Source organism: Chamaea fasciata, unplaced genomic scaffold (genome assembly GCF_029207755.1).
Source record: "Chamaea fasciata isolate MVZ Bird 193981 ecotype frontalis unplaced genomic scaffold, bChaFas1.0.hap1 SCAF_3, whole genome shotgun sequence".
NCBI classification, from domain to species: Eukaryota; Metazoa; Chordata; class Aves; order Passeriformes; family Sylviidae; genus Chamaea; species Chamaea fasciata.
Genome location: NW_027094088.1, coordinates 41948107 through 41973593, shown reverse-complemented (window position 1 = coordinate 41973593; position 25487 = coordinate 41948107). Strand labels below are relative to the sequence as shown.

Here is a 25487-nt window from a genome sequence, read left to right as displayed (position 1 = left end):
TGCCACCAAGCTAAGAGGAGCCAGTGCTCCCAGCTCACATAGCTTGGAAATGGCAGGGTGGAGAGGACTCACGTGGGGAATTTTCTCCTCCCAGCTGAACTTTGTTTTTTCTTCCTTCACCTTTTCTTCTCCCATCCCCATTGGGATGCCACTGCATCTCTTCATAGCAGCCAGCATTTCACAGCAACAAAAACATTTCTCCTGAGATAACTGGCACCTACTGCAAGTGGGAGATTTTCAAAGACTGCCTTCAACTCTGGTTATTGGACTTCAGAGAACAAATTCAGGAGATAAATGACCCATTAAACTTCAGGGCCACTGGCACTCAACGCTTTTGGTAAGAGAAGCTAGGGCTCAGGTCAGGCCCTTGTGTAAACCTCAGCTTGGTCACTGAAGTCAAATCCTCCAAAAATCACAGAAGACTCTTTCCTTCTCCCATGCACTTTATTTTCTTTTTCATTCCTTTGTTCGTTTTAGAGACAAGCATTATAGAAAAATTAAGTAAGCTTTTTCCAGGGCAGCTATATGTTTTTTGATTTGTTGGCATTCCAGTCAAATCCCGACTTACCAAGGGCATTTAGACCTGTATCTTGATCCTGCATAAGGTCCAAGTTTCACAGTCATGTTCCCAGCCACCCTCTGGGCGAAGAACTTTTTTCTAATATTCAACCTAAACCTCCCCTGACACAACTTCAGGCCATTCCCTCAGGTCCTGTCACTGGTCACCACATTATGGTTTTGATCTCTGAGTAGTATACAGTAACATGCTGATTCAAGTGGGTGATGGGCAAATTGGACAGCAAAGCCCAGGGTCTGTCTGTAAATAACACCCAGGGACTTGGCTTTGTATCCCAGGGACTTGGCTTGCAAGCTCTTTGGGGGATGCAGTTGCTAAGTGATCAACAGGGCTCTGCCTGCTGGGTACTGCACCAGCACCCACAACCATGACCTCAAAGGCTGTCCCAACCCCAGCAAATACCACTAAAGTCACGACTAAATCAATCAATCAATCAATCAATCAATCAATCACTATTCTTCAGGCACAGCATCTTTTCTACTCTGCCCTTACAAGTCTTCATTCATCCATCAGACCTGCTGGCTCCTCGTGCTGAGACAGTGCCCAGATGCTGTGGATTTGCCTTTAGTAGAGAGAACTTTTAAAATTTGAGAGGGAGCTTAGACAAGATTGAAGCAAATTACGTGTAGGCCAGATCCTAAATATAGTTGGAATACCACCCTTACTTGGCTGTGGAGTCTTTCCAAACCAAATTCTTCTTCAAATGCCTTTTAGCTGTTGGAAATTCAGCTCGAGTATAAACCAAATTGTTTTTCCAAATACATTTCTGGAAGAAGTAGATGTGAGCATGCAGAAGAAAAACTATCCTTGTAGCTGCACATTTGATTCTCTTACATTTTGGGAACTTGCTGCATATGACAAAAGGCAGGAAGTGAGACTACCCAGTGGCCTCTGCCAGCACCTTCCTTTTTGAGACACGAACACATAACCCATTCTCTCCCCCATCCTGCTAGGGTGAAGTTAAGGAAGAGCTGTGTGGTGTTTAATTGACAGCGGGGGCTAAATCACGATGTGCAGTTTTCAAATTGCTTCTGCAATAATGATCCAGATACTGCTTTGGATTACCTGGAGATATTGGTGGGAGAGTGTGTGTGTTAGGTTTAAGTCTATTACAGTGAGGGACAAATAGATTTTAGTCTTTCCCACATCTCATCCTGTCCCCAGTTGCCAGATGAAATGATGAAGCAAGGATACCTCCCAAAACAGATTCACTTGAAGACTTGAAAAAACAGCTGAAGCGTGTCGATTTTTTTTTCCCCTGATCTAAAAAATTTGGTTTCTAAATTCTGGATCAAATTATTCTTGGCTTTCTCTGAGGCAGATTCAAGATGCCCCAAACAACTCCAATGGCACCGAGGCAAGGGGAGTATTAAGGACAACACACAAAGCAGCACAAAAACCTTGACAGTTCTATTTAAAGTGACTTTATTAAAACATTGTTAATATAAAATGTGACCAAATACAATTTCATTTTTGTAAGAATGTTTAATAAAAACATATTCAAGAAAGGAGGAGCATCAACTCTTGTCAAAGCACAGGAAAAACCTACCAGGATAAGTAAAAAGTTCTGCAGCATGTTCTACCAGCTGGTCCCAATGTGTATTAGGGTCGAGTTAGCCGATGGAAGAGACAGGCAGCCCAGGTTCTTCCCTAAGAAGCTTTAAGGTATTACCAGAGATTTAAAGTAATGCTCCTTGACAGTAGGAGACTTTGTTTTCAGATCTCCCCAAATCAGAAAAAGACTAGAATGTGCATCTTCATTTTGGATTTCCGACTTTTCAGCAGCTGAATGTACAGAAAATCAGATTCACTGGTAACTGTAAACCCCAAGATTAACATTTGTTAGCTTTAAAAGGAAGGTGCAAGTCAATATTAATCACACACCTAAAGAATTTGTGTTAAAGTTGTTCTAAGATGTATTAATTCTGGATGCTTGTAGCAAATGCTACAAAAGAAAAAAACAGCCGTAAATTCCAGGATGGTAACAACAAATATTTTCTGAACTGCTGAATGCAGAGATAATATCCACGAACTACAGGAGCTTTTACATGTCAGGAAGAACGTAGAGAAGCTTTCAGAAGCTATAAAAGCTTCTTTTCAGAAGCTATTTTTCTATAAATAAGAGTATGCTGTGCAGTGACTTCTACTTTGTGGCAATCTTACCGTTTAGCTAAGGAACCTTTTAAGAAAACATTAGAAAAAGTGGAAGTTTTGGCCTTGGTGGGGTGTTTGTCTGTTTGGTTGGTTTTTCGTTTGTTTGTTTTTTGGTGGGGTGTGGGGGAAAGGGTTGGGGGGGATATGCTTACAGCATTTTCCTCGCCCAACAAGTAAATTTTAATGCTCTATCAGCATACTCTGCTTGTTCAGAGCAAGCAGCACACCAATTAGAGGCAAGGATTCCTCCAGGACATTGCAAACTCTTCCTGTAACAAGCAGAAAAAATCCTGCTGCATCCAATTCTGCACATTTAACTGCCCCTGGCATTGAACCAAATGTCAAGTGCTAATCCATGAGAAGCCTAGCACAACTATGGCTCAGGAGATGGTGACCTTCTTACAGCCTTGGCTGGGACCCATTAGAGCCCTGTGTTTTGCCTTCTACCCCAAACAAATGCTATGGGACTATTGCTGAGGTAAAGGGAAAAGTCAAACCTTTGGCATTGGAGCAGACCAGTCACTGGCTGTGCGTAGGGGAATTAAGGCTTCAAGGTGAGGTAAACACAGTGAGAATCAGTGTGTAAATCATGCTGCATTTCAGAGACAACAGATCCAAACGACAGCTACTCTTGTTCTCTACATTTTAAACACCAAAGATCATTCAAAAGCAGAACTGGAGGCAACGCTGCCAAGGGCCACCTTGAGATGCCTCTCTGCACCTTAGGTATAAATGCAACCCAGATGTTGAACACTAAAGAGGATGAACCCACAAGGAGGAAAAAGCACCAAAGTTGATGAGTCCTTGAGACGGTAAGCTGCTTAAAAAACAAAAAAAGCCTCACACTGCTGTGACCTCCCATAAACATAGTGGTTTACTGACACAAAGGTAATCTACACTCCAGAAATGCCCAGTGCTGTAGTTCCAGCACTAGTATTATGAAGAGTTATGCTCTAGTAAGGAGGCAGTGAAATTGTGTTCCCTGAAGAATTTCTCCAATTCATTAAGTGTTGTCTCACTCCCTTCTATCTACCCCCAAGTCTTCAATCCAAAGACCAGAAACACCATTTCCCCAGGTCATTTTTTAACACTCTTAAAGTTATTTTAGCAGATTTGTAGGGTACAAACACAGTGCTTTTTTTGATCCATCATTTTGGCAATGCCCTTGCCTTCTTCAGAAAAAAAGTGTCTTCAGTAAGTGGTACAAAAGATACTTTGAAACTTAACAAAATCTACAAATCAATGCAGTTCTGGATGCTTGCTTTTCATACTATTTTTTGCTGGCTATCTGAAGTATGCAGAACCACTGCACGTGCAACACTATTTCTTACAAGCCATGCTAGCAAGGTTTCCACTGAAAACAACAATCTGGTCCTGTAGGCTCCATTTCTAGGACACAGAGGCTCTCATTTGTGTTTCTTTAACATGTGTACGGTAACTTCTCCCATCCTCTCAATACAGTAGCTACTAAAATTTTTAACAGATATTAAAAAAATATCCAAATGAAACCACACTTCTATCACTGTTTAAAAAACAAAAAACGCATACGGTATTACAAAAGTTTATACAAAGGCAACATTTAAGAGTTTGAAAGTTACTTCTAGAAAAAGACACAAATGCTAGTAAATTAACATACAAGGAGAAAGGTATTCCACTCCTTCCCCAAAAATTGGTTTGATCTGTTCTGAAGTATGTTTTACCAGTTGTCTAGAAAATCAAAGCCAGTCTTCAAGATAACATTGCTTGTACTAGTCTGCAAGGTAAAAAAAAAAAAAAAAAAAAAAGGAAATAAGATGTAGTTGTTAATTACAGTTATTACAAACTCAATGTTTGACTGCCTATCTAAAAAATAAAGTTTAAAATGTTGCCTGACAATATTTCAAGGTCTTCACCGTACTCTAGAATACCAAAGTACCTACACCATAAAATGCTAGACATGACAAAGAAAAATACTCACAATGCCCCAAAAAGCAATTCCAGATAAAAATAAAGTTATTCTTGTGGTCTGCAGGCAAAATGTTTTGTTTTTTTTCCTCATGGAAAAAATTCATGAAGATCAATTTTTTAGACTACAGTGGGAATTGCAGAGAATGAAACAAACACAGAAGGAGAGCATCATTAATTCAACAGATTGTCTGTTGCAATTAGAGCTAGTTGTTTCCACAAAACTACACAGATTAAACTTTGATGACAAGTTATTTACTAAGCTATTCAGAACATGCTCACTCCTGCAGCGTTAGCCATGACATTCAGGATGATTTTAGTGTTTAGGAAGAGTATTCAAGAGGCACAGCTGAGTCTCTGGATTTTCTTCCTAGAGCCTGGCTTCCCAGAACAGGGAAGATAATCCAGAAAAGGAGAAAGGATGAAAATTCTTATCATACATGAAGTTCTTCTCTGTTTCCCTGTTCCCATTTTCACATGGGAGGGTTGTTTCTCCACAGAGAGAAAAAACAGGCTTTTCAAACTATTTCAGTTATCTTGAAAACATTCACAAAGGAATTAAAACTGTTAAATTGTAAGAAAACATAATAAAGCCCTTAACTAAAATTAAAGGACTACCATGTTCACAAATTGTAGCTCAGGAAGCATTATCCCTCAGCTTCAGAAAATGAAAACTAAAGATAGAGCTTCAAATACTGGAGTGGCTTAAGTATTGTTCTCTCCTAAGTGCTGCCACTTACTTCTCTTGCAACCAGTTACCTCACCCTGCATCTTTCTGATCTTACATCATCTTGTCTGGAATTCAAACAATCACAATTGGGAAAATAGAGAAAAAGCTGTGTGAAGTGCTGAAGGTGCACAGTAATGTGTCAGGCCAGTGCCAGAGTGATGCCACAGATTTCAAACAGAACTGCACGGCTCTGCTTGAAGTACCACTCCTCTTCTCTACTTCACAGTTTTCAAGCTTTTGATCTCTTTCCTTTTTTCCCCTCACTGTATCATATCCTGCTGTTCTCTTTCTTTTCTCACAGATCAGCATCTGCTTTTTAAAATAGCTTCAATTGGCTATTGAGCTGCTTAAGGTTATTTTTTGTTGTTGAGTTGTTTGGGTTTTTTCATTAAAAACAACATTGAGAAGACTAATTCTGGAAGCTCATTCTATTTCTATTTTGGACTATAAGAGAAAACACATTTGAAAGCAGCACAGCTGCATGGGACAAAGCACTGGGAAGTGGCTGTCAGGCTGCTGCTTGGAACAGCTGAGAACTAGTTCACCATTCACCACTATGCTGTGTGTACCAGTAAAGTATCCTAGACCCTAGCTCACCTACTTTTCAAGTTAAAAAGCTTATTCTTTCCAGTAAGTGTTTTGCTTAAACAAACAAACAAACAAACAAACAAACAAACAAACAAACCACAAAAAACCACAAAAACCCCAAACCCCACAACCTCTTTTATTTGATACAGCAACTTGCAAGGTAGCTTGCTGTCAATTAGCTACTTGGTGCCCTGTCAGTATTTCTGGTGTTAGATTTAAATTGTGCCTTCATCTCATGTGTGAAAAAGCAGTTAATTGAAGTTAACATGTTAAACAGACTGTTAAATAACAAGTTAAATAGATTTCTTCACATTTGAAAGACAAAAAGCCATCAAGCTGAGCTATGGCTTAGTGCTTTTTGGAGTCCCTAATCTTTCAGAGTGGACCTGCCTGATTTTAATGTTCTCTACAGTTTTTAAATATAAGGCCAGTGAGTATAGCAGTACTCACCTGTCCAGGCATTTGTGGGTCTGTAAGTAGAGTACCATCAGTATCTTCCTTGTTTGTCCTAGAAGATGCCAGATCCTGTGGTGGATCAGGAAGAAAGAAGTCATCTAGAGAAGTAGTAGGGAGTTGAGTAGGTCGAGGTTTCTCCCATTCGAGAGATACAGAAGGTTGGCTGGGGGTGACAGACTTCTCTGGTTTAGCTATGCTGGGCTTCTCAGCTTTGGTCATCTCCTTTGGAGCAGACTCTTGTCTGTAAAAAGAGGGAAGGGGCTTCTCTCCTTTCTCCATGGACTTGATCTGGCTGGGGGTCAGGGACTGGAACTCAGACTTGTCTCCTTCAAACTTTGAGCGCTCTGCGTTTATCTTCCAGAAGGACGACTCCTCTTCCTTTCTGGATGCTATCAACCCATCAGAGCCAGGGGTCTTATTGGCCTGAGAAGATTTAGGGGCTTGGACACCAGGTGCTGCTTTAACAGGCTGCCTCTGCTCGTTCTGCAGCTGGGCACCACCTTGCTCTTGAATGGAGAGAGATGCAACGCTGAACTCCATCTGACTCTGTTCAGGGACAGGAAAACAGTATTTCAAAGCCCTTCACACAGATGCAGTTTTGACTTGCTGACCCTGGTGCATACAGGTAACAGCTTAGCTCACTGCAAGACAGCTTTCAGACAACAGGTACCACAGCAAAGATAACTTAATTTCTCCATAAATGCCTATCTTTTTAGTTTCATAAAAATAATGATTTTTAAAAGTCTGAACTGCAAGCAAACATAAAAGTCCCAGACCTGCTGCAGAGGAGACAGAGAAAACAATTGTATTGGAGCTGCTCAGTGCCATCTAAGGCAGCAGTGCACAGCATGCACAGCCCTGAAACATTAGAATAGTGGCACTAAAACATTACGACAGCTGCAGATGCATTTTGAAAGTCAGGTATGTTTCACACGAAAAATTTAAGCAAAAAAAAAGCTTCAGAGTGTAGTTCAAAAGGCAATCTTTCACTGTAGTCTTTGAAATAGTTGGTCACAGGTCCATCTACTTCCAAGATAAAGGATTAGATATAACGGGTATGCATAAGTAAGTAATTTTATAATTCTAATGCCCCTCTGAAGGAAGAGAAATAACTCCAGCAGGACCAGTTCTTCACCTATTCCAGAGCCCTGGTTTGTTTTCTCTTGTGGTGCAGAGATAGCTGTACCCATTTCTGAGAGGTAATACCGGGCCAAGGAAGCAAGGGATCACATTTAACGCATGAAAAAAATCTTACAAGTCACAGAAAAGTGAGCAGTACTTCAAAACGTTTGTTTTACTTACCACCACTTCAGTAAAATGATTCTCAACTAGCTACACACTATTCAGGCTAATAAAAGTTAAGCCTTATTACCCTCTGAGAAATATATAAGCATATGTGCCAGGAAAGAACAACCTAATACAGACCTGTGTTTGTAAAAAGGAACAAATAATGCGAGGAAAAGAAAAATTGCCTCTACTGTTAAAGCTATGCTGTTGTCATCATGGGCCTGATTGGGTTTGAAAAAAGCTCAGAGGACTTGTAGCTTTTGCTACAAATGGTTAAAAGGTACTTTGGAAGTTCATTACAAATTTGTGATGTTTTTCCATCATTCTGCTTCTTTACCCAGCCTTTCCTGAATAAAACTGCAATAGCATCTATGGGCTTCAGTCTAAAATAAGTCCTAGTTGCATATCATTTTCACTGAAGTGTTTGATCTTGAGTCCTACAGTATTGTGCATGTTAGGTTCAAAGGGACTCTAGATCTAGCAGGACTCACACCCCTTGTAGTTAATATTCAGAAACTTCTCATCAAAGAACAACTGTTAACCCAGCAACTGATTATTTATAAAACAATTTTTTTAAACAGTCAGCAGCTGACTACACATAATTTGATTCATGGACTTAGATCTGACCTTTCTAAAGAATTAGATGCATCATTTTTCCAAGGCTGTAGGCAAGAAAGCACCAAGCTCCATGTTTTTATGGGGAATTCACTGTGCTATCAAAAGATGCAGAACATAAACAAGTTGCAAGTATTTATAGCTCAACTAGAATAAGGTGAGTGCAAGGATACACACAAGTCTTACCAAACAACTCAATAACCCACCCTGCCTGCAAAAAACTGTGAGGAAAAAACTTAGTGCTCTGATTTATTTTTTTTAAACAAGTCATGACGCAAAATTAAGAGCAGGACATTTATCCACAGATAAATTTTGCAAAAACAAACCATAGATGCAATGGTGCTGAGGATTATTTACAGTGACTGCCATTCCCTATATTAAAATATAGGGATTTATTTCCCTAAGCTCATTTGGCAGTACTACTGAATAGTGATTTACCACCCTGAAGCTAAGATGCTTTGAGACTTTAGAACTGATAAAATCCCAGCTTAAAAAAAACCCCACAACACAATATAAAATAGACCTGCAATTCCCCAGCAGCCAGGAGAAAAAAAACAAAAGACAGATTCTAAAAATCAAAGACAGGTTAGAAAAAAAAGATCCATCTCGGAAGACTTAAGTCATGTAAAACTTGTCATGTAGGCATTAAAACAGTGCTACTCTTTGTCCTGCAGCAGTCTGCTCTCTTCTGAATAGCCTGTCCCGGGGCTCACACTAGGGATGACAGTAGCTGAAGGCCATCACAGCAGCAGTCACTTTCAGTACAATGATTCTTTCACCCCCCAGCCCAAGGGAGAGGAAGACCAGTGCCCAGAGTGCAGAGTGGCCAACACAGCCCCCAGGTCCACCAGGACAGTGTGGGAAATAAAATCCAGGAAAAACAGCAATGGAAGGGAAGTATGGGTCTGTTAAAACAAACATTAGAACAAGTAAACCAACAAGATGGCTCCGCATTTCAACAGCAGCCAGCCAGACAAGCAAAGCCAGGCCTTCTGAGAACTTCTTAGGCTGTGGAGCTGAAGCCACTGACTGTGGAGATATTTTCTGTTCTTTTTTATAAAAAAAAAAAAGATAAAAATATCAAAATATCAAAAATAAAAAAATGTCAAAATATCATCTCAGAGACGTGGTTTGGAAGTGGCACAACACTCCTAGTGTAGAGAAGAGTGTGGCACTGCAACAGCACTTCAGGGAGTTGTACCTTTCCACCCTGCTCGTGGAGGCATGTTCTGGAGAGGATGTCCTCTCTGCCCTCTGTGCAGAGACCACGGGGTGTACCCATTTCAGAAGACAGGACCACCTGACACTTGAGATTGCACATCTGTCTCACGGTATGCTTTGGAGATCAAACAGCTCATAGCCTGACACAGAATAATCCAAATGAAAACACTTCTTCAGGAGTTTCTTTCTCCCACAAGGAAGGCAAAGAAGACAAGACTACCCCGACAGGTTCTGAAAGCACTGTGTCTCAGCATGATGTAAATACAGCCCCGAGAGGTCACATGGATAATTCTGCTTCCAGCATCTAATTCCAGAAGCCAAGAACTTCTGTGGACCAGTCACAAGATATTCTGTTTTCCCTGAAATATATAATGCTTCTCTTTGACTTCTGAGGTTATTTAACACATCTAAACCCCTAAGAAATGTAGCTGACGAAAGAAAATGATTAATAGGCAATATCTATCCAGTCAAAAAATTGGCAATAAAACACCCTCCCCCGCAAGGAAAAAAACAAATCAAACAACAAAGCAGCAGCCTAAGTAGGAAGATAATTTCACAGAGACGGAAGAGGCCCATGTGTGAAACACCCTATGCTGACATCTAAGTAATGAGTAGTACTGTACACTCTAATGAGTCACTAGACACTACAAATGTGATTTTAATTAGAGTTCTGCTCTCAATTTCTTACATCAGATTGCAAATCGGCAATTGGTTGCGTCAGCAGGAGAAGGAAGGAAATGATATTTAAAAGACAGCAACCTCCCCCTCTCCCCCAAAAAATGTCCTTTTCCTTGGGGTTTGCCAGCCATGAGAATATCTTGATGCACATGTCTCCTGGCCCCAGCCAAACTTGGGGTAGCAGCTCACCTGTAAAGGTGTGCCTTCCCCAGGCTGGGGCAGAGTTGCTGTGGGCTGCACCTGCCCATGCAGCACTCAGAAGTAGAATTGCACTTGTGGCCCTCTACCAGCTGCCACCCTGGGGAGGCAAACACTGAACGATGGGGTGTGATTTCATGGTCAAAAGTGAATTGTCTTCCAGGCACAGTTTGGGATTCTAGAGAGATGGTTTCAGTTCCCCGCTGTTTTCATTGATTTTGCATTACTTTACTCAAGTTGCAGTTTCTGTACGTATAATTCCCCATCTGAGGAATAAAATAAAAATATTTTCTTTTTCCTACCATCTGTCCAAATGGTATTTCTGGGAATTGTTCAGCCCAGAACGTCTCAAGAGTTTACAGGCAGACTAGTACAGTCCCAACTGTAATTTCTAGAAATTATTGGAATTCAAATAAAAGCTATTAACAGCAGTAGTATTTTCAAGCTATTGCATGAGCAAGTCTTTCTCAACACATTACAAGAGAAGGGGGAGAGAGTGCATGTGAAAGCATGCACAAAGAAGTATTTTGAGGTAAAGCGAACCTTGAAGCCTGTGTTCTTTTCAGTCTTACCCCTCTGGTCCCAAACCGCTGCAAGGGTTTAAATAAAGGATGTCTTGTCCTGATCATTTTTCTGTATCATAAATATAAATAATACTATCAACTGCAGGTTTTAGGAGGTTGCATGCCCATCTTTCCTTAAAAAGACCACATGAAGGTATTTAGGAACTTTGTTTACTGGATTAAAAAATTTAGCTCGAACTTCAGTCTCAAGGCAGCAATAATCCACTAAATTCTAACAGTGGCTGTATATACTCATGGGAAACAATGTATGCTGAAAGAGAGGCACCAGACACTGAGAATGTCATGATTTAATAATACTGTATGAAACCAGGTCTCAGTTCATAAGTACATATTAAAAACAAGATGACCACAAAGAACCCAGGAACATTTAAAGTATCTTATTCACTCATCAGGAATGTGTAGTATTTTACTAAGCAGTCACACAAATACAGCCAAAACAAATTGTTTTGCTTGGCAGGCTGAAAAATCTAAATTGTTGAGACAAAGACTACAGAAACACTGTCAAAAGCAACTTGTTTTAAGCACAGCCTGATAAATGCAGAGGTAAGAAAGCCAACTTTAAAAGATTTAGAAGATGACTTTGCTTTGCTGAATGGACAAAACCAAAATAAATATAGGGCCCAAAGCAGCTGCAGTTTTTGCTTTGTTTCCTGTGTACACCGTGAGTGTTTTCAGGATCTTTTCAGAGTCACAAAGAAATCCTTAGGTCAGCAGAGGCAAATTGCAAAGGCAAAAAATAGAGCAAACACTCAAAACCAATCTAAGTAATTTTAGTCCATACAGAAGGACAATGCCGAAGTTCTACAGTATAGACCTTTGGAGGAAATTCCATTCCATATTCTGCTGATATGAGTTCAATCCAGTCTGCCACTGCTCCTGGCTATCTTGAGCAAGCTTGTACTGACAGCGCCTGATTTTATGCTCAAAACCAACACAGATCGATGCAAGTAACTGAATCCTTACACACATCCTTACTCCATACAGCATAAAATAAACCTTGAACAAAGGTTTCTTCCATTACCACAAGTTGGGTTTGGTGGACTTTTTTTTTTGCTCAAGAACTAATAGTCAACAGAAGTTCTACAGCACTATGTTTTAAACATACGTAGTCTAAATCAAAAAGGGAAGGCTGATCTCAAAAGCTCAGGGATTACTCTCCTTCCAATGAAGCACTGCCATTTATGCCAGGTTGGCAAAAATATTCATACCAAATTATAGCTTGTAACAAACAATTATAATATCATGCTCCTAAGGAAGGAAGAAAAAAATTCTCTTCTGCCACTGTTTTCCTACTTGAAACAAAACACCAAGTAGGGCTTGTAAAAAGGAGGATACTAAAGACTGCCTCAATTTTAGACAAAGGAAACAGTTGGTAAAGCATGTTTATTACAAGTGGAACATAGTTGTTTTCTTCCTAAATCATTGCTGGAATTAGATCACTTCTGTAGCAATATAATTAGGGAATTTGGACAGGAAGGCAGCAACCAGATTATTGAAGGGATTGAAGTTTGTCACTTCCTCATTTTGCTTTTTTTTGGTTTATTTTAAACACACCTCAGAACCTTCTCCTTTCAACAAATACCTGAGGGCCTGTTGAAAATAGAAGGGAGTCAGCAACCATTTTACCTGTATCAAGAAAAATAAAGCTTTAGATATGCATGTGTCTATTTAAAGCCTTTGGAATAAAACCTATTTTTATTAATAACATGAATTAGAAGTAAATTGCAATTTATTCCCATGTTGCTCAGTGCATTCCGTGTGTTAACGGAGGCGGCAAACTATAATATTTTCTGCCCGTTACTAAATTAATTAACCCCTCTCAAATCTAAAAGCTCAGAACCCATAAAGTTCTGAGTTCAGGAAGACTTGCAGAGAAATTTTACTTCCAAGTTCAGGCATGATTCTTGTTTTCCATTTATATCTTGAGGTCCATGCTGAGTTACGCTGAATTTTCACTTCAAACAAACCAAGAAACCTCAAAGGCTAAACTCAGCCAAAATGTCATCTTTCATCTCACATGAACCTGAAGCCATAAATAGAATGCCCTGAATTCATAAACCTGGCTAGAGTTCCAGTTAAAACTGTAACCCACATTTCAAGACATGTTATGTCCATGAGGGCTCCACCCATGAACCAAACCCCTCCTTCCAATTCAATCTTTAGTTTTAAAATGTCAGCCCATTGGCAGTGCCAAGAGAACTCACCATTTCCCAAGTTTCGCTTCTGAGAAGTGTTATCGTTATCTACTAAAAATATTATTTTAAATGCTGTCTAGCAGCTAACTTGGCAATTTACATTGCAGCTCTACTTTGCCTTGTTTGAGGATTTAAAAATAAAAAGGTGAGACAAGAAATACTCATCTAAAAATAGCAGGGATATTCATGCAAGTGTTTGTTGTGATACGAACAACAATCATGCAGACATATCACATATTTGTGTTTAAAGTGAGAACACAGAAAGTCCACTTGTGCCACAAGTGAATTTATCAAGCCCTTCAACAATGTTCTGCACAAAATGACAGCAATTCAATACACTGTTCTCTGGGTAAGTTTGACTGCCATGGAAGTAGGGAATCCATGGAACTAGCTACAGTGAGAAAAATTTGTCCACACCTTATCAGCTAGAATTCCCATTGGCATCACTGTTACAGCTGAGAGCCCTCAGCCTGGGAGAATACATGCTCTCCCCTCTTCTCCACGCTTCTTGCTACCCTCTCAGTTTCCCTCACATTAGTTACAGAAAAATAAACTAGCAAAATGAGTACTTTCTACGTCTCAGTGCTAAAAAAAAAAAAAAAAAAAAAAAAAAAAAAAAAAAAAAAAAAAAGCAAGCCTATTGGTTTTACTGATTTACATCTCTACTTTCTTCTGCTCTGCAAAAGCCAGGTTTCCTTCCTTGGGTAAGCCCGAGCATATTCATGCACATTCAGGCAATAGCATGCTCAAAACCCAAACCAAACAAAAAGCACTGCATTAAAGGGAGATCAGGGAGAAGAGTGTTGTGGAAAGAACAACCCATCATGGGTAAAGCTCAGGGAATGGAAAGAGCCAGACAGCCTTAAATAACAGTGGGAACGGGTCTGGCTCACATGACGTTGAACAATGCATTACAACACACCAACCTTCTTGAACAGCACATTCAGGTTTCCTCACAGGGGACCACTTGAGTCAGGCTACTTTTTCCTCAGCTGCTACCTCATTAAAAATTGCCTTCCAGTATTACCTCATAAAAGTACTGGTAAGGGAAGATCAAAGATTAAGGACAAAGCAAGATCTCCACGTTTGAAAAGGAAGACTCAGCAGTGGAAGGATTTGGTTGAAAGATTGATACAATATGAGGCACTGGGGAAAAACCAAAAGGAAGAATCCACAGGAACTGACAATCCATACTCCGTAAATCCAGACAAAAATGGATTCTCTAGACTTTTTCTAAAGAAAAAGGTCATGCAACTTTTCAGTTTACAGCTCTGGCACAGCTTTTATTTCTGGTCAGCAAGGAGGGAGAGGGGAAAGAGGGAAACACAGCTTGATCAGCCACGACAATTACTTCTGAAACAACTTTCTCCCCTCCTCATTTCTCTTCCGTGACCACACAAGTGTTTCCATATCATTCTGTGTTCCTTGATTCATTACAGTAAAGGATGAAATCGGTGCATCTATCCACTTGGTCTCTCATTTTGAGACACCAGGAGGACAATGGAAATACCCTTCATCAGCAGGCAATAAACCACAGGCTGGGTTTAAAAACACTTCAGTAGACACACAAGCATTAAAAAGAAAAGAAGACTACCAGTTAAAGAGAAAATCCATTCAAGTTGCAGATGTATCTCATCATGCATCTCTAGTCAGTGCATTATATGAAGCAGTATCTCTAGGAAGTTCAAGTTTTCAGAACTTACAAAATCTTATCAAGACAGAGCTTAAAAATATGATTATGGCTGCCACATTGCCAAACCTGAGGTTTTGTATTTGGACCAGTAAGTGAGAAAGACAACACTGCTGTCTCCAATGTATTACTTATTTCACCTTACTGTCAACGAGGTCAACACTTTTCTGACATTTTTTCCTTTCCTGGGAGCTTCACCCAAGTATATCCATGTTAAAAACTTTTAAAAGATTACACTAAAAGCCAGTGGCTGCTTCTTCTGAGGGTCCTGTAAGACAGAAGGGCTTGCCTGAGTGACCAGGTTTCCACTGCAGGAAATCCTCCGCTGGTTCCTGAACCATCACAGCTTTTAAAGGAGTTTTAAGACAAGCGAAGACTGGCATTGGTTTCTCTTAAACTGCAGCACTGCAGGCTGCCAGGACCCAGGAGTCATATCAAGTTATAGGTTAATCAGCTTCTGCAAAGCACAGACGGGGTGCAGCTACAGGCAGTGACCTTGAGCAGGGAGGGCTAAATCTCAGGTCAACTGGATTAATTTAGCATTCACTGGCATTTCCAAATAATTACTCTGCATTAGGCTAAGATGATATTCATAAGGTCGTACATGATTATCTACATAGTTCAAAGGCAAAAAAAAAAAAAAAAAAAAAAAAAAAAAGAAAAAAGAAATGGGGAACAGGGCAGTAGCAGCTTTCTCTGGCAGATAAAGGCAAAAAACACCAAGTGTGAAATGTGTGATTAAATGAACATGCTGGCCATACCCAGTTGAGAAAGACAATGAGCTGTGGTTTTGCTCCCAGAATTTCTCGAACAAGAACTAAACTTGATTTCCTATCACACATGTGGCACAATTGCAGGTTCAGAAAGATGGAGAACTCTGGCTCTGTGTTAGCCATATGAGAATCCCACCATAAATAACGCTTTGACAAAATACCAGAGGTAAAATGAGGTGTAAAACAAACCCCAAACCAACCCACCACAGAAAAACACGTTATTTTTTTAAGGAGCCTTTTGGAGAGGAAATAATATAATGCTTCTAGCACGGCCCTAGGTTAACATGTTTCACTACACTTGCCCTAAGACAACATTCTAGCTCATGATAAAAGAAGAACTACTAGACAGGCTTTCAGAAAGAATCCAGTGAAGTTATGAGACACCTGCACATTTCTCACACCATTTTCTAGCTACTTTACTCCTGACTTCAAAAGTGAAATGCAGCTATGTTTATACAGTATGTGAGACAAAGGTCTTGCTAAATATGGAAAGTTGATTAAAAAGTTTGCAACAAAAAAAATCAAATAATTTGTAATGAATTGGTTTTACATCTGCACTCAAAGTCAGAACATCAGTTCATGAAGTACACTTTGTGTTTCTCCTGATGTAAATCAAAGCATACCAGTCCTGTTTCACTTCCAGGATGGTCACTTTAAACAGCTTGCATAGAATAAAGTTGACATTAATCTATCAAGTATCAAAATTAAGACAATAAATGCAGAAGGAACAGAATAAAATGACAAACCAAGATTTTAAAAAAACAGCTATTTACCTTCGTTTCCCAGGAGAATGGAGCTGAGTGTTCATCTTGCCAAGTTATGTCCTGAAATAAAATTCAAAAATGACTAAAAATTAGAAGAGCAGCTTCATCTTCTCAGAAGCATCACACAGATGACATTATGTTACACTGCTGGAACTGTAACAACCACTGCTACAGAACTGACTGTAAAGTGAAAGCACTGCTTAAAGATGGCACTGATTACATTTTAAGACTGGTTGAAAGCAGGTCCTCTGAGGGGAAGTTTATCAATATTATACCAATTTAATCTACAAAATATATGAAGGTTTAACCTGGTCCAAATCTCCTGAAATGGTTTCTCAACAAACAGCTTTAAAATCATATTTCCAGTTTTCTACTAGGCATTTCTTTGGTAGCCACTAGCAATACACAGGGACAGAAACAACAAAAGGAGAAGGGGCCTCAAGGAAAGCAAGCCCCATTTCCTCCCTTTGGCAGACCAAAGAGCACATGTACAACCAGGCAGACGTGGGGGAGTGAAACAGCTGTGTGGCCACTGGGCCAAGCCACAGCTGGATCCAGCCCCAACAGGACACATCATCACACCACGTCAGTGATGGCTGCAATGGAATAAATATTCACTGCTGTTGAAGGAGCCACACGGCATCCACAGCACAAAATCTGAAATCCATTCTTCTAAGAAGCTGCATTTCTGAAAAGAATCCCAAACTGAGAAATTTAAACAATCTCTTCATATTAGGCATGCTCCCCAGAAATACAGGCGGACCTGAAAAATGAAAGGGTGGAAAATAATTTGAAAAATGATTGTTGTTCATATTTGTTGAAGAATTACAACAACATGATTGCATTTCCATTCCCAGTCATGGCTGGGACTCATTGGTACATTGGATGGTCCCACAGGTAGAGGTTGTGAGTGGCACCCTCCATCCTGAGAAGGTCACTGCTTGTGGGCATCGCAGCACACCAGGGAAGGAACGGGAATGGGAACACTGTATGGAAAGGGAAAGGCCAGGAGTAACCATGCAGGATTCTCACACTCCTGCTGTTCAAAGAGTAACAGTACTCAACCATGTTTTAACACAACACAGGAACCCCACATTTCACTGTGGTTGCTTTTTTTTCTTATTTCTGGTTTCTGCCTTTCTAGAAATATATTTCTCACACATCTGATAACATTCTCCTGATCTACCCTCTCTTGTTTCACTGCAGGCAGATTTTTATGGCCAAGAGCTATGAGATCATGATTAGAAGTGTCTAAAACCATCTCCTAAACATAAAAACATGTCATACTCCAACTATCACTCATCTGTGAAATACAGGGTTTCTAGCAGCAAGGTATTTGTGGCATACTTGAGGGTGATCCCATGCTCTTAAAAAGAACTGGCCTGACAGAGCTCATCTAAGAGGAAAGGCCTGGGCTCTGCTTGATCACATATTGTGGCCAAAACGAAATTTGGTACAGGAAGTTTTTGCCAAGAACACAAATGTAATACAGGTTCTCTCAATCCAGGAAACAGATTCTCAGATGTTTTAACATTTAAAGGAAAAAAGGGAGCAAAAGTCTGCATTTTAGTATCTACCAGCATTTGCACTGTGGTGTGCTGCTGTCTGCATGGGAATGCCACACCATCCAATCTGTGATGCCTCACAGCAGGTGTGTCTAATTAATTCAAACTCCTTTTAGGACAATATCCCTTGCCTCTGAGATGGAGTTGGCACTTCATTCCTGAAGCATGCATTAGAGAGGAATCACAGCCCAGAAGGGTAGAGAGATGGGAGAACCTAACCACTGGATTGAGTCTCACACACAAGGCAGGACTATAACACTTCTGTCTGCATGGGGTCTGGATAAATCAGGGCCTGACTTTGGCCACAGCAGTAAAGGACAGAAGTGAAGTCCAGAGAACACTAACACTGCTACGTGCAGTCACAGCCCCTTAAAGATCCAGATTTGTAGCCATAGCTGCCAGTGGGTTTTATCTAAAGAGTTTAAAGGAAGCTCTGTCTTCTTGCCATTTACAGGACAAGCAAACCAGCTGGGGACCAATTTTAAACTTGAAAGTGAGCCAAGTTCATCCTCATCCTGGATCCAAGACATCCAGTTCTTCACTTTGCTGTATGTGAGGCAGAAAAAGACAGCAGTGGGAGGGACACCTCTACCAACACTCCTGCACACCCTCAACTCAGCAATGACACTGCTGCTGTGAGCCAGCCCTGACAACAAAAGGCCAACCACAGAGGGATAAAAAAACAGCATGGGGAAGGCAGAGTGAAGGTATGAGGCTGTCATGCAGCAGGACACATCATTCCCTGCAGGACAGAGCAAGTCCCACTTCATAGAAGCTGATGCCTTCTCAACCATCATTGCCCTTGCTGGCATCACAACTGGTGACCTTGACCTCCAGCACAGGCAAGCAAAAAGCTCCTGGAATGAATTAATTTTGGTAAGAGTTGTTAAAAGCTCTGGTCAGAGATAGCATCTAAGAGTTCCATAAATTATATAAGATAGAAGTGGTTTGGCAGCAGTTCCTTAAAAGAAAAGGATTTTTTTTCTTTTCGCTTAAAAAGAAGTCTCATTGTATCTCGGGTTGTACAGACCAGCACACCTCAGAGCCAGTAATTCTGAGGTGCTCTGTTCACATTCAAAAGATCTTCCACAGGATATAGCAAAGAATAAAATAGGATAAGACGTGGTTGGAGGACACAAACCTACAAGCAATTGATGTCTGTGGTTATTTGAAGAGTACTTGGGGCTAGGATGAAGAAGACAGTTGACAAGTTCTGCCCATTGTCAGGGAAGGGAAGGAAGTTTGTGGCCTCCACTGATGTGTTTTCACACAGAGAACATGCAGAGGACCAAGTGAAAACATAGGATACTGTTAAACTGTGTTGTGCTATCCAAACTGCCTGATTCAAGTTTGTCACCAACAAAATATGAGAAGTAACTTTGGTTTTTTGTAGAATAAACAAGTTCTTACATGCTTGAAGAAACTGGGAGCAAAAGAATCAACTATTTCAATACTAACAAAAGTGAATTATGACTGGAAATTCTAGAAAAAAAGAGTTCAAGGCTATTTGTCACCAACATAGATTAGAAAAAATCCATATCTGATCAGCTTTTGTTTTCAGCATACAACAATGCCTTCTTCCAGAAAGAAGGCAAATAAATAAACTTTTGTTCACCAGGGTTAAAAAAAGAACCTATTTGTAAGAAATGGGGCCTCTTGCAACATATTTCAAAGCTGAAAAAGATGAGTGAGAAAGAGAGGCAAAAATCTGGTCATACACTTGACTTCAACAACCAGCTGCAAAATATATTAAAAATAATCACAAATTACATTTGCTATATGTAGGCAGCTTGCTGCAAAACAACAACTGAATTTCAAAATGGAAGACACTGGTAGAAGTGTGCCTGTGTGTCTGACACAAGCATTGTTCAGCACAGCTGACAGTAGCTGGGCAAGACACAAACTCACCAATAAATGCTTCTCAGAAGTGTTATTAAAACACGACTTGCTGGTTATTGAGGTTTTACTGGACTCAAAAGCTGCCTTTAATTTTTGGGTGTTTAAAAGGCACATCTTTCTAACAGGTCCAACTTAAAAGTTTTTGCTATGTTGACTATTTGTTGCTTTAAAGCAACTTTAAGTAGGGAGGTAAAAGGGTTGATCCTTTGCTTAGTGCCAAAGTTCTTAAGGCTAAGAAAAACAAAGGCAGGTAAGTCAAGCTTCCCTCTTGAGACATAATGAATGAAGCTAACCAAACTCTCTTACCTATCTTTCCTCCACATAAAATGTTTATCACTTCCTAAAGCATATGGCATTTTTTCCAATGAAAAGTTTATTTATTTCATGTCCAACTCTTTTACTGCTCAAATACTGAATATTCATTTAAAGGAAAAAAAAAAAGAACTAAAAAACAAAGGAAAAATCAGACCTTGACTCCATGTGCATGTCACACACTTATGGAAAAAAAAAAAAAAGGATGGTATTAAGAGAACAGTGAGAACTTGCTGTAAACTGAATATCTAAACTATCTTCCACTCAACCAGAGAGAACCCAGTAGCATCAACTGACACCAAATCAGTTGCATTATCAAAGGTTGGCCACTACAGCAGGCAAAGAGTGGTAGCCTCTCACATACTGCTGATTTTCCACCTATTCCCCTCACAGTTTATGGCATATTTCAAAAATAATCCATCTATATTACATTCATGCTCAGTCTCAGCTTGTATTTCTAGATTTCTCTCTGCTCAGTTAACCTTCATTTCTACCGCTATGGGCATTAGAAAGAAGAAATCATAAATGGAGAAATGCCAGCAATTGGAGGTTTGTTGGAAAGAGGAAGCTCTGTTGCAGCATCCAAAAGCCCTCGGCCAAGAGGCCTGGGCTGTCTAGACACATAAAATTATCAAACAGTCTCCTGTGCTGGGCTCATGTGCGATGATAGCAAGTCAGTCTTCAGCAAACAGGACAAAACTTATTTCATTGGGGTGTGAAATGACCCTGTTAGCCTAATCCTCTTCTGAAACTGTGTTCACAGTGCCTGCAGGGCTTCCGCTGCCAACTCCATGACTGGTGGTGCCACAGTGAGGATAAGATGGAAGAGAAGGAGCAGTGACTCCAGGCATTTGCTAAGAGTCACACATGGTGCTGCAGTGCTCTAGCATTATAAAATGACTGGATCATGGCTACAGGATGCCACGGTCCTGTTCCTGCACGTCTATGTTCTGTAACACCCTTCCCACACAGCCTACATACTCAAAGGTGTTTTGAAAACGTAGGAGATGTTTATAGTTTGAGAACTTACAGTCCTGGGCTATGAGTTCAGGAGATAAATTTGGTGTTAGAAGAGATATACAGGAAACGGTGGGGGCGAGAAAGAGGGAAGCAACTGTCCAGAGCTACACGACCACTACATATATCCTCTGGACCACCTTATCATAACGGTTATATGCATGAAAATGGGACTGAAACAGTGAGAGGCCTGGACCAGTAAATCAGTATCTTCAGTATTTATCCTTGGCTTGCTTTCTACCAAGTCCTTCAAAGAACATGAGGTGAAAGAGATCAAATTTCCATGCTTAAGCAAAGACAGGTAGATCACTACAGATTTCAACATCAGTTAACAGGGAAGATGAGCTGTGGCTGGAAACATGAAACTTTTGGAGCAGGTGTATCAGCAAGAACATCATCAGACCAAAACACTTTCATGGAAAGCGCTGCAACATCTACAAGTGATTCTGAGGCATGTGGGCTACTCTCTGTTTCCCTGCCTTAGGATGCCATACACCAACAGCCAGGGACAGCAGCCAGGACCAATCCCATTGTCCTGAGCGAGGGCTGGGTGACCAGGGTGCGTGCAGCAGCTGAGTCTCAGCAAGGCAGCAGGGTCACAGCTCCCTGAGCTGTCTGAGCAGGACACAGAGCTAACAGAGCTCTGCAGGACAAGCCATCGCAAGCCCAGCAAGTCGAACCGAACCGGCGAGAGACCGGCGGCTGTGGCTCTCCTACAGCAAGACAAGGAGGAACAATTTGTCAGCCAGGGCAAACGTCCAGCAATCAGGTCAAATGCCAGCAAGGGAGCCAGGGGAGAGGAAGCTATCAGATGAGGAGCCAGGAAAGGCTCCAAGGCTCAGTAGTACAGTTGGAAGAACTAAAATGGAAATGGCGAATGCCAAAACGAGTGGAATCTCTTTTCTTCAGAGAAACAATTTATATTAACTTCGGCTTAGAAGTCAAAGAGGAAGTCAGTGAGGCAGATGTTCCAAAATTAAACACTTTGTATCAAGTATTTGGATGAACCATGCCTTCTTTGGTTAATGGCTACACAAACGCCAACATCATGCATACTGTAACTGTATTTAGGGAGGAGAGGGGAAAGAAAACTATTTGCCCAGTTTCAGATGGACTCTTTAGATGCTTTAGGAAATTATTATTTCCATACAGTGCAGCACAACAGCCTACAACATGCTTGCTTTGCTTCCAGATCCACCTAATTCAAAGCAGAAAGCACAGCAGAACTCTCAGAGGCTGGGAAAACTGAACATATTTACTCTCCACACTCTTTAAATTCTTTCACAACTAACTTCAGATTTAAATTTCTTTTCAAAGGTTGCTTGCACAACCAAATTTCTTGTCTTGTGTCCTTCTACACTTCTTTTTGGCCATTACTATCAAATATTTATCTAGAATTTTGGGTATCATGACCTAGACAAAACTGAGCTACATCCTATACTCTCTAGCTTTAGATACAATGTGTGTGCAGCACAGCGTCACACCTTCCTGACAGGGGAAACACAGGCAGCAGTCTCCTGGCACAAAGCCGGTCAGGATCCATGGTGCCCAGTATCAGTGCGCCCCACAGGCTTCTTAGAAATCCCATTGCAAGGGATACTGGAGAGGAAGCTAAAAGTAGCACTGCTCTCTTTAAATTGGAGTGATGATTACAAATGCAGAAGCAGATTTTTTTTTTCGGGTAGAAACCACATAACTTAACTAACAATAGGTCACTTAAAGTCATTATATGGACATAGCGAAAGAAACCAGCGCTGTAATCATATGAGAATAGAAGAATAGAATAGATACGTAAAAGAACAGAAAACAAAGGGAATAAATACACTGAATTAGAGACACAATATCTGAAGAGTACTGTCATTTCCCTTCAAGCATGGTTAGACCTTTCTCTTCAAGGGTTCACACTCGGTAACATGACCCACTGCTCCACACCGGGTACTCTTTTACTGTGGATTTCCAGGGCTGCCACGCTTCACCGTTGGATAGACGGCTCTCAGAAGGTTCAAAATCCATACTTTTTGCCATCTATCTTTCCACACCCCTGTTTTTCCTGGCATGTGACATGGAACAGGCTGCATTTTTTTAAGGTGTCAAACATGCCAAGAGCTGGAATGTTTTCAGCGTTGTATTTTTAACCGTGTCTAAAACTAGAAACGAAAAGGAAGAGATTTAATTCAGTGTAAACATTCCCTGCAGCCCATTTTCAGCAAGGGACTATGTCCAGCGCCAGACACGGTCATGCCCCAGGCATCGGGGGAACTGAGAGAGTCCTCTTCTCCGAGTCACCTTTCTGCAAAATCCACTTCAGCGCTATCGTTGCTGGCGCCTTCCCTGCTTTTACGGTGCGACCCAGTGCCTCTCGCACGGTGAACATCCCGCCCTCCCGCACAGCCAGGGAGCGAGGAAATAAAGGAATCAAGCTCATCACCGGGGCAACTCGCCCCGCCGCCGCCGGCGCGGAGCGCCCGCGGTGCCGGGCAGCGCAGCGCCGAAGGCACCGCAGCCCGGGGGAGGTCGCGGCCGTCGCGCCCCGCCCGTGCGGCGGTGCCGGGGGCGGGGAGCGCCGCTCCAGCCCGGACCCCGCCGGCGCCCCTTCCCCTTCCCCGCCGCGCCCGGTACCTCGTCTCCGAAGCGCACCACCTTCTGCCCGGTGTTGAGGCGCAGGCTGGGGTAGGAGGCGGGCTGCGCGGGCGGGCGGGCGGTGCCGCGGTGCGCGGCGTAGCGGGCCTGGACGTGCGGCTCCACCAGGCACTTGTCGATGATCTCGTCCTGCTGGCGGGGCGGCAGCCGCTCCCACTCGGGCCCGTAGCGCTCGCGGATCCGCTCCTTCTCCGCCATGATCTTGCGCGCCATGGGGCTCAGCGAGGAGAAGTAGCTGAACCGCTTGCGCTCCCGCTCGTCCAGCGGCCGGTTCCCGTTCATCACCGCCGTGCGGGAGGCGGCGATCGCCGCCGCCATGGAGGCCATGGCCACCCCGCCGCCGCCAGCCCCGCACTCGCACGGCGGGATTGGGGATGGGAACGGGAAGAGAACCGCCTCCTCCGCTCCCTTCCCGCAGACGCCGCCTCTCTCGCTCCCTATAAAGCCGGGCGGCCGCCTCCCCGCGCTGCCCGCCCCCCGCACGCCCGGCCCGCGGCAGCCCCTGCCCCCCTCTGCCTGCGGCGCCGCCCGCCCGCCCGCTGCTCCCGCGGGGAGCCGGCCTTTCTCCCGCCGCCTCCCGGGCTTGCTTCGGTCTCGGTACCGTCGATGGCGTGGGGCTGAGCGGGCCCCGCGGCCCTCAAGTGCTCCTGGCCGTAGCGCTCTTCTCCCACACCCCTTCCTCTTCTTTCCCGAGGAAAGTAAGCTGTAGTATTCCCACGCTGCCGCGGCCAGGAGCACCAGGAAAGGACTTGCCTCAGCTGGCAGAGGAGCACCGCTCTCAAGAACCTGCCTTTCTTCACTCCTAAATAAGTCGTACGTGTTTCTTAACACGGTAGAAGGTCCAGCAACTGCTGTCACAAGAGACAGGATGCCTGGCAGAAGTGTTTTTGTCCAACTCCACCAGTTCAGGTGCAAGATGGTCTGAAGCCTCCGTATTAATTTGACAGTAAAGCTGCCGCCTAAATGTAATAAGTCTATGCAGTAGGCATTGGTTACATTGGTCAAATAGATTCCTAAAGGCTGAAATAATTAGGTTTTCTGGTCTCTTCCTTTGCTGTACAAATGCTCATTTCCTGTAACAAGTCGTTATTTCGGCAAAGGATTCACCGAGGTCCCATACACAAACTTCCAAAAGATTACCAGTCTCCTGGGGTGGGGGAAGCATAGTTCCTTTCCACAAAAAAACACCAAAACCCAAAAAAACCACATCAAAACAAAAAACCCAAAAGAACCCAAGCTTACCCAAGATAGGCAAATATGCCAGAAGATTTATGTGAGACTAAATCTATTTTGACTTTTGGCCTAGGTAGTTGCAGGGGAATTTAATCTTCAAAATATATTACAAATTGGCACAAATATTAAGGTTCAGATTAATGGTTTTTCATTGCTTAGTCTACTTTTTTTCCTCATTCCGCTTTCTTTAGTATCAGTCTTAATAGATAAATGACTGGGGCTGCAATACATTAATGTTCCCATTTAAGAGTTCAAATGGTATCGCTAGACCAGCTGACACAGAAGAGGATGAAAAATGATAATTAGATTTCTCCACATCCTTGGCTCTTAGGTAATTACAGTTCCCCAAGTCATCACATACCAGCCC

General features: G+C 42.0%; 1 protein-coding gene across 1 annotated transcript; it reads right to left on the bottom strand.

The window, feature by feature from the left end:
* Positions 1–1978: 1978 nt before the first annotated feature.
* Positions 1979–24214, bottom strand: CUNH1orf198 (chromosome unknown C1orf198 homolog). Its single transcript, XM_066178742.1, has 4 exons — positions 23867–24214; positions 16464–16514; positions 6444–6995; positions 1979–4484 (listed from the first exon to the last, which is right to left on the bottom strand). The coding sequence occupies exons 1-4, from the start codon at positions 24212–24214 to the stop codon at positions 4428–4430; spliced, it is 1008 nt and encodes a 335-aa protein (XP_066034839.1). The 3' UTR covers positions 1979–4427.
* Positions 24215–25487: the final 1273 nt, after the last annotated feature.